Raw genomic sequence first — 10,274 nt, forward strand, 5'->3', positions numbered from 1 at the left:
CCTGGTACATCTCCACTTCATGAAAGAAGCTATCGTCAACGAGTCTCTTTAAAGGTACATGTATATAGTGAAATAAGATTTATTTAGCATTTATATTTCTAATATTGGTAGAGAAATATAAGGAATTACATGTTTAATAACCTTCTAACTAGTTAGTTACTTAGGTACACATACTTATATTAATCAATTTATCAAGACCGTCTAGACTATCACCTAGTATCATTGTATGAAGTAGTCACCAAGTTGCATGCTTACATCTCGTACTCAGAGCTGGGGTAGATCTCGATGCAACCACACATATGCATGTAATATACTACACATGGAGGAATGTCGCCATGATGGGAAGAATGGTAAACGTCCAATGGCAAGCTGTTGATTAATCAGACCCTTCGCCGGGGGGGCAGTATGTATAAAAACCTTAAGACACAGCCTTACTTTATACTCAAGAGAAGATACTCTAATAATTACTGCTTAAGTTAAAGAATCACCCAAGTATTTCAAGTGAAGTTCAAGAGTTCTTGCTACAAGTCGTTTATAACTATGCCTCTCCCATCCGATGAAAATGTTGTCCAAACCAGCAGTGCCATAGTTAGCACGCTACATAGCATCTTTGGACCTCATGCCGGATTTCGACCCGGTATGCTCTATCCAACTAATATTTACATATCATAAGATGTACTAACAAGACTCCATAGCCCATGCAAAAGGCGTCCTACTAAAAGGCACCTTTACTCCCACCGCAGAAGCAAAAACACTTTCAAAAGCACCTCATTTCAACAACCCCTCAACTCCAATCATAGCACGCTTCTCCAGCTCGACCGGAATCCCAGAACTCCCAGACACCGATCCCAACGGCAACCCCCGCGGCTTCGCCATCCGCTTCTTACTAGCTGAAACTCCTCGCCGTGTGCACACGGACATCATCACCCACTCCGTAGACGGCTTCCCAGGCTCGAACGGCCAAGACGCCCTGGAGTTCTTCACGGCAGTTAAAGACGGCTCGATCGGCGAATACCTAGCCTCGCACCCAAAAGCACTAGCCTTCATCCAAGCCCCGAAGCCAACACCAGCCAGCTTCGGCAAAGAAAAGTACTTCGGCGTAAACGCGTTCAAGTTCGTCGCGGCCGACGGCACGGAGACATTCATCCGGTACCGCATCGTGCCCTCAGCCGGGGAAGCGTATCTCGACGAAGCCGCGCTCAAAGACAAAACTCCATCTTTCCTCTACGACGGCGTGCCAGAGCTCCTTAAGTCCGGGCCGATTGTGTTCAAGCTCACGGCACAGGTCGCGGAAAGTGGAGACATAACCGATGATAACACGGCAAAGTGGCCGGAAGAACGACGGGTCGTCGAGCTCGGCACGATCGAACTGCAGTCTGTGGTAGACGACCAGGCCGCGCAGCAGAAGAGGATAATTTTCGACCCGATCCCCAGGGTTGAAGGCGTCGAGGCCTCGGCCGATCCGCTGCTGGAGGTACGCGCGGGGATTTATCTTATAAGTGGTCGTGAGAGGCGTGAGGCTTAAAGATGGAATATTTGATGCTAGCTACCAAAAGCAATATAGGTCAACTAGTGTATGAATACCTATCTATCTTCTACTCCAGCTACGAATATCAAACTATATTTTATTTCGCATACATCGTTACGTTAAAAACACGATAAAAATAAATAAATTAAAAACAATACAAAAATAACCATGATTTTCCAAAAGCCTAAAAAAAGAATTATCAAAAAAGCTCAGTCCCAGATTCGAACCCCCTCGGATAGGGGCAGGGGATTCGAATCCAAGACCTACGAAAAACCGGCTTCGTTAGGCATCTGCTGTCAAGTCACGTTTCTTTTTTGGGAAGAACGGTTCAGCATAAGACACCACAGTGGGGTTTTCTCTAACCTCAAGTCGCCCAAGCGAGGGGCGTCGGTTGAAAGTTGGTTTGCAGTTAGGATATATAACTTTTATTTCGTGAGTAGGTACTTGGGGGGATGTATCTATCTCGTTGCCTGGGTTTCTGCCACCTGAACTTTTCAAGTACCGCCAGCTTACTTGGAGATGCGCATATTAGTGAATGGTCAAGTCGATATGGCTCGTTCACATAACCTAGACACTGGAGGATAGTTGGTATGCTACTTTTATTCATTTTTTGAGATACTGCTCCATACGACTAACTATGTGGATGGTTTTATATATTAGACATAAAATATAAAATAACCTCACATATAAAGTTTACACACAATATTGCATTCCTTCATCAATAAACTCAAGTCGAAACATTCAATACATCTCCAAACTGGTACCAAGTAAACTGACTCAATGATATTGCGCCTTTCCAGTATAACCATATGCATCTAGATAAAATAACGCTCCAGCGTAGCAAGTCTCATATATATACCTACGAAGCCATTATAAACAGTACTTCTCGTTACCACGTAGCAGCGATACGGAGATATTACGATACTCTCCCAACTTCTACCCTCCGATAAAATCATATTTCATAAGGGAGTGCGGGTGCTTTGAAAATCAAGTGCGGCTTCCTCTTGGCTAGGTCGAGAATCGTCTCCGCAAACACGCCATTTGCCCCTATACTTTTGTTAGCAAACCTTACAGTATAATCTTCGGAGTCCGGTGGTTCAATTTAAATCTTACAAGCAAACCAGCTTCCTAATAATCATAGTCAGTAATGTAGTCCAGAGCAATGGTGTGTAGGAACTCACTTGTATAAGAGCTATAAAAATTGACATCCACGCTTTCATGTATTAGACCGAGTTTTCCCGATTTGAGGACCAAATCTAGACATTCAGTTATTTCTTCATCATCATCAGATGTTTGAGCTTGAATAAGAAGACTCATAGGCCAGGCATTTGAGAGGCCGATATGAGGACCTAAGATGAAATCAGCATGGACCTAGACGTAGCTGGTCGGGGAAATAGCTAACCTCCGATGCCTTTGAACTCTCTTCCGGTGAGGTAATAAGGGTTTGATCCTTTTGCAAGTAGCATACGTCGCGTATTTTGGTAGGTTTCATCGCTCGCTTTTAGAAAACCCATGAGCGGCAAAGCTAAAAGAGACGGATAGTTCGCATCGTCCATTAGAATCGACGACCCGTATCCGTCTACCTCGTATGCGAAGACCTCACCGAACTCCTTATGCTGAACTGTTCCGTGATCCCAAACACCATCGTTGATGGTTTGACTCCACGTCTCGACCGTCTGAGCCAAAACATTTTTGCCGACACTCCTGAGGACATTGGCGGTCCGTTTCAGTTCCACCGCTATCATCGCATTTGCTGGAATAAAGAAACCCAGTATGGTAGCGTCGTCGCTTGGTCTGAACGCAGAACGTACAAGACCAGTACCGTTATTAAGAGGGTTTCCTACACCATTTAGGTTGAGTGTCTCAGTCCCCGTGTTTGTGTTGCGGTTAAAGGTGTACTCATTGCGCCGATAGTGGCCCGTCTCCGGATCAAAAGTGGACTTAGACTGCTGCTCGAGTACATCTAATAAAGTCTCTAGTGCCAAGTACCAACGCGATGTCATATACTCGGTAGATCCGGTATGATCATTAAAATCGTTGGCTAGGGCGAGGAAATGGGCAAGCGAGTCCAATTCGTATTTGCATTCGAAGACAAACGAAGGCTCATATGCAGGATGGACAACATCGTCCTGACCATTATGCGACACGGGTAACCCGCTGATGGGGGGTGGCTGAAAAGCATTACAATATGGTGATTCAATGACGTACTCAGATTGGGTGTTGATTGCGCCTAGAATCAAGTCGTGTATAGCCGGGTCCTTCTTTGCCAAAGGTTGGTACGGGGAGAGTTGGTTAGTTGAGTCCCTAAGCCACTCGGCAATGATATCTCCTGTGATGACAAAAGAATGTGGTCCCTCCCATTTTCCTTCATCATACGAATCTTTCCATGCTTTCTTTTTATTATTAGAACCTTTCGTGTGGAACTTGACGGTAGTATCTGTCGTGGACTGCGATCGTTTGTCTCTCGGTCAGTTGTATCCGTTGTAAAGTCGTACAAGTACGACAATAAGAAGATTATAAGTCGGACTAACAGGAAAGGCGTTCTCGAAGAGACGCGCTAGATCGGGATCTTTCATGCAAGAGGTCACATCTTTTATAACTTGCTCAATAGCGTCCGACTGAAATGTGCGACATCGAGGATCCGGCCTTTGGAAAGGTAGTTCAAGAGGACCTTCACTAAGAGGTCGATGTGGATATGTCGAATACTGCGTATAATCGGGGCAAGCTTCTTCGTATTCAAATTTGTCTAATGGGAGCTGTTCCTGGCCGTAGGGTTGATATCCCAATCCCGATGCGAAAGTTGAATATAAGGTCACTAGCAGCAAGCTTGCGCTTATTGAATTTATGGAACCAATCATTTATGCGGCACGAGCTGTAGCAGCTCTATACAAGCAAATAGGTCATGAAGTTTTCATAGGAAAAAGAAAGATGTAAGTTGAGCTAAAGATTTATTTGGAATGGGCGACTTCCAAAAAAAATCGATATTAGAAGTCGGATCGGAACAGTACCGCAATCTGCAGGGTCCTGTGCCGTTCCTTACTACGAAAGGGACACGCTGACAGTTACCCGATATGATGGTAAAACCTTAGTGGATGGAAACACCCCGCAAAGCTGCGGAATTGGAAGCTCCCGTCAACTTTCACCTTTTACCTTTCACCTTTTATAGGCATTGATTATATTATAGTTGGATAATATTATATTCTATAAGTATCTAAATATCTAAGGGGTATCTATAAAATATTTATCTATAAGATATAAATATATATCTATAAGGTATATATCTTTATAATAATAAATCTTTATTTATAATAATTGCTACCATAATAAAAAAAATATAATACCCTTATTATATAATAATATTTTATTTAAAAAATATTATTTTATAATTAAAGTTTTAATAAAAAAAACTATAATAAAATTAATTTTTAAATATATAAAAGTTTAATTAATGCCTTTATTTATAATTTACCAAAAATTTATTTAAATTTTTACCTATTTTTTTTATAAAAAATTATTTAATATATTTATTTTTAAAACCGATATATTTTATAAAATATCTTTTTTTTATTACGTTTTCGTTAATAATTCTTTTATAATAAACTTCTAAAAATATTTCTTTAAAATATAATAATAATTAGTTAAATATATTTATTAAAAAAATAGGTTTTAAATAATTAATAAAAATAATATTATATATTTTAAAATTTTAAAAAAATTTAAAATAATAAATTAAACGGTTAATTTTTTCGATAATTTTAAAAAATCTTATATATTATTAGTTAAATTTATAATTAAAGATTATAATAATAAAAATGTTATATTTTTTATATAATTTTAAAAAAATTTATTATTTTTTATAAAAAAATATAAACTTATATTTTTTATTATAATAATATTTAATAAATATATTTATTAAAAAAATTACGTTATAAATATTTATATAAAAAAATAATAGATTTTAATATTATATACTTAAAAATTAAATAATTAAATTTAAAAAAAACTTATATAATATTTTTAAAAAATTAGCGTTTATTATAAAAAATTTAATTAAATTAAATTTATATTATAAATAAAATAAATAATATTATTATTATTTAATATCTTTAAAATTTTAAAAATAATATTAAAAATAAAATTTAATAAATAAAATAAATTTTTTTATTTATTTATTTATTTAAAAATAATATATTATAATATATAATAATTTTATATTATAAGTTATTTAAAAAATAAATTAAAATTTTAATAAAAATTTAAGGTTACAATTTAAAATAATAGTTTTAAATAATTTTTATTTAATATTTAAAAATTAATTATAAAAAGTTTTAATCTATTAAAAAATATTATAATTATATTTACTAAAAATTAAAATAATTATTTTAATAAATTTATTAATAATAATATTAAAAATATTATAATTTTTAAAATTTTTAAAAAAATTAAAAATTATATTTAAAATAATTATATAAAAAAAATAAAATAGTTTAATTATTAATTATAAAAATTTATATAATTTATAATTTTATAAACATAAAATAATATATTTAAAATATAATTTTATATATTTTATAAATTCTTTTTAATTAAATATAAATAATTATAAATAATTTTTTAAACAATTATAACCAAAATAGTTTAATTTATATATAATTTTAAATATTTTTATATAATAATTTCTCGAAATATATAATTTATTAAAAATTTCCGAAATTTTTTAAATAAATTTATTTTATAATTAAAATAAAAAAATAATTACGTTTTATTAATTAAAACATTTATTATTATTAATTATTTTTAAAACATTTTTCTATTTAAGATTTTTATAATATTTTTATTATATTTTTCTTTTAAATTTTAAATTAATTTATATTAAGGTTATATCTTAAATATTTTATAACATAAAGAAATTATTATTTAGTTTTAAAAATATTAATTAAATAATTAATAAAACTTTTTTAAATAAAATTTAAAAATTATTTAATTTTAATTAAATAAATAAAACTTAATATTTATTAACATTATTTAAAAGAATATTTAAATTTTTAAATTAAAAAGTTAAATTTTTTTTTATAAAATTATTTATTAAAAAATAAAATAATGCATTTAAAATAATATACAATTTTTTAAATTTATATAAAATTATATAAATAAATTTAAAAATATATTTAAAAGTTTTAATTAAATATAAATTTTTATTATTTATTACAATAAAATTAATAAAATTTAAATATTTTATTATATTAAAAATAATTTTATAATTTATAAAAAAATAAATTTCTTTTTAAACCATAATAATATATTATTATATCTTTTTAAAAATTCAAATAAAGCCTAAAACTTTTATTTTAATAAGTTAATATTTTTTTTCCGTAATAATAAAAATTTTAAAAAAAAATATAATTAATTTAATTATTATATATAAAACGTAAATAATTAATTTATTATTTTTTAAAAGTTTTAATAAAACGTCTTCAATAATATAATAAATATAAATACTAATACTAATTTTTAATACGTTAAAATTAATATATAAAATTTTTATAAAAAAAGAAAAAAAAAAAATTATATATTTTATTAAAATATTTTTAATTTTTTAAAAAAATATAAATTTTTTTTTAAAAAATATTTAAATAATAATATTAAATATCTATTTTTTACGTTTTTATTTTAATAAAATTAAACGTAAATTTAATTAAAATAGAAAAGTTTTTTTTTTTTTAAAAGTTTTATTAATTATATATATTTTAATATATTATTTTTTATATATTTAACAAAATTAATAAATATTTCTAAATTTTTAAATAAATATGCTATTAATAATAAAAAAAAAAGCATTTAATATAAATTTAAATAATTTTTTATAAAATTTAATTAATATTAATTTTTACAATTTTATTAAATATTTATTATTTAAAATTATTATATTAATAATATAAATATTAATAATTATATAATCTTTTCATTTAATTTTACCGTTTTTTTTTAAAATAAAAATATTATAATAAATAATAAAAATAAGTATAAAAAAAAAATTAATCTTTTATTCCAAAAAAATTATTTTTATTTAATAAACTTATTAATAATTTTATTAATAATTTTTTAATTTTTAATATTTATTATATAATATTTATACTTTTTTAAAATAAATTTTTCTTAACCAAATTTAAAATTAATAATTAATAATTTATTATTTTTAATATAAATTAAATCTTTATTTTTAAATATATTTTTAAATTTTATAATAATTTAATAAAAATTTTTAAATTTTTTTAAATAATTGAAATTTTTATAAATTATTATTTTAATAAAATATTTTTTAAAATTAATTATTTTAAAAATAAAATTTATTAAAAATTTAAAGATTTAATTATTTATATTTAAATAATAAAATTTTTAAATTATAAATTTAATAATTTTATTATTTATAATATAATAATTTTTAAAATTTTATTTTATTAAAATAATATATTTTATAAAAATATTTTATAAAAAAATAATAAATTTAAAAATATTATTTTATATAATAATATATTAATATAAATTATTTATTAAAATAATAAAATATTGAACAAGGGTAGGATATTATATGATTTTATCCCTGATTATATAATAATAATCTTAATATAAATACCTTTTATGGTTGTATATACCTATTGTAAATAGTTTCTTCCACAATAAGTATATTTTTTTTATTTCTATTTATATATTTTATAAGATTATATTTATAAATCTTTAGAATTAGGTTTATAAAGGTTTAATATTAAGGCTAAAGCTACTAGTTTTATTTAATAGTGATTATATAGCGACTTAAATTATAATCTTAATTTTAAAAAGATTATATTATTAAAAATGCTTTATTGTGGTTTAATTAAGTTAGGTAGTTATTTTAACAGTTAATATTTAAGTTTATTTATTAATTAATAGTTAAATTTATAATAGTTTTATTAATACTTTTAATTAATAATTTAAATAAGGTTTAAATAATTTAATTAAAAGATTTAAATTATTTACTTATTAATTATTAGTTAATTTAGTTAAGTTTTAATATTTATATAATATAATATAATATAATGCGATATAGTTTTATTTATAGTTTTATTGAAAGTTTTATTTTAAGTTTTAGTAATTATATTATTTATTAATTATTAAGTTAATATAATTTTTAAGTTTTTAATATTTTTATTTAATTGATATATATAAAATATAATAAAATTTAAAAAGTATTATTATAATTATTATGATTTATTTGATTATAAGGATATATGTAAAGGTTATGGCGTTATTTTAATTAGTTAAATATTAAGGGATTAGATTGGCTTTATTAATGCGTAAAAAAGAATACGGTAGTAAAGTCTAGCGAAAGTACTAGCAGTTATTATAAGTTATTTTTAAAGATATTTGAAAATAGTTATATAATGTTTTTTGGGTTATATTTTACCTAGTATATAAGACGATTAAAAAAGTTAAATATAAAAGAGGTAATTAGTTAGTTAATTAGTTAGTTAATTTATTAGTTAATAAGTTTATTACAAAGAAAGTAAGAGTTTAGTTAATATTGAGGTTTATTTAAGTTAAATTGAGATTAAAATACTAAAAAAAGCAAATAGTTAATTATAAGGATTATTTTAATATAATATTAAAAAGGAAAAAAAAGAAATTAGTTAAGTTTATCGCAAAAGAAGCTTATACAATCTTTTATACGTTTATTATATATTTAATTTGTTAATAAATATTATAATTGGACCTAATATTTTAAAGATAATTGATTAGTAGATCTTAGTTAAGTTAAATTATATGGTATATAAATTTAAAATTTAAAACTTAATAAAACTAATAATATTAAAGATATTAAGATAGCGATATTAAGTAAGTCTTAATTAATAGTTTTAATAGCCGAGGTAATGTAAATTTTTTTTTTTTTAAGGTTTTGAATTTGATTTTTATATGTATTGTTTTTTTTATATAGGGTTTAGCTTTTGTTTTATGGGTTGAATTTGATTTTGTGGCTTTGATTAAATCTAAAAAAGAGGTATAAATAAGGGTAGGGTATTATATGATTTTATTCCTAATTATGTAATAATAATCTTAATATAAGTACTTTTTATGGTTGTATATATCTATTGTAGATAGTTTTTTTTATAATGAGTATATTTTTTTTATTTCTATTTATATATTTTATAAGATTATATTTATAAGTCTTTGGAATTAGGTTTATAAGGGTTTAATATTAAAGCTAAGGCTATTAGCCTTGTTTAATATATAATTTAATTATTAAAAAACTTAAAAATTAAATTTTAACCAAATTAAATATTATAAATAATATTTAAATATTTATATTAATAAGATTTAATAATAATATAATAAATATTAATAATTTAAATTTTAATATATTTTTTATTATTAAAAATAATAAATAATAATATTATAATTTTATAAAATTAAATAATTACTATTTTTTTTAAAAAAATAATATCAATTTATTTAACGTTAAAAATATTAATTTTTAATAATATATAAAATATAAAACTTTAAATAAAAATAATTTTTTATAAAAATATTACAATAATAAATTTATTATTATATATTTTTTTAAAATAAAATTATATAATAATATATTTTAATATTATAACATAATTTTTTATAATTTTTTAAATAAATATTAATATAATTTTTATTTAAATTTTAATATTTAAATAATAATATTATATTTAAATTTTATTTATAATAATATAAATATAATTTA

At 25.0% G+C, this 10,274-nt stretch overlaps 2 protein-coding genes across 2 annotated transcripts; one reads left to right on the forward strand and one right to left on the reverse strand.

Annotated features, from left to right (window-relative positions):
• Positions 1 to 540: 540 nt before the first annotated feature.
• GL218_08968 (Catalase-related peroxidase) lies at positions 541 to 1,525 on the forward strand (the record flags this gene model as incomplete). The annotated part of the gene is made up of 2 exons (XM_033585785.1): positions 541 to 637; positions 696 to 1,525. The coding sequence occupies 2 exons, from the start codon at positions 541 to 543 to the stop codon at positions 1,523 to 1,525; spliced, it is 927 nt and encodes a 308-aa protein (XP_033440112.1).
• A 955-nt stretch (positions 1,526 to 2,480) lies between these two features.
• On the reverse strand, positions 2,481 to 4,386 carry GL218_08969 (uncharacterized protein; the record flags this gene model as incomplete). The annotated part of the gene is made up of 5 exons (XM_033585786.1): positions 2,481 to 2,575; positions 2,642 to 2,656; positions 2,710 to 2,877; positions 2,931 to 3,975; positions 4,060 to 4,386. The coding sequence occupies 5 exons, from the start codon at positions 4,384 to 4,386 to the stop codon at positions 2,481 to 2,483; spliced, it is 1,650 nt and encodes a 549-aa protein (XP_033440111.1).
• Between the last annotated feature and the right edge of the window lie 5,888 nt (positions 4,387 to 10,274).

The sequence above is a fragment of the Daldinia childiae genome (genome assembly GCF_008694065.1).
Source record: "Daldinia childiae strain JS-1345 chromosome Unknown Scaffold15, whole genome shotgun sequence".
In the NCBI taxonomy this organism is placed as follows: domain Eukaryota; kingdom Fungi; phylum Ascomycota; class Sordariomycetes; order Xylariales; family Hypoxylaceae; genus Daldinia; species Daldinia childiae.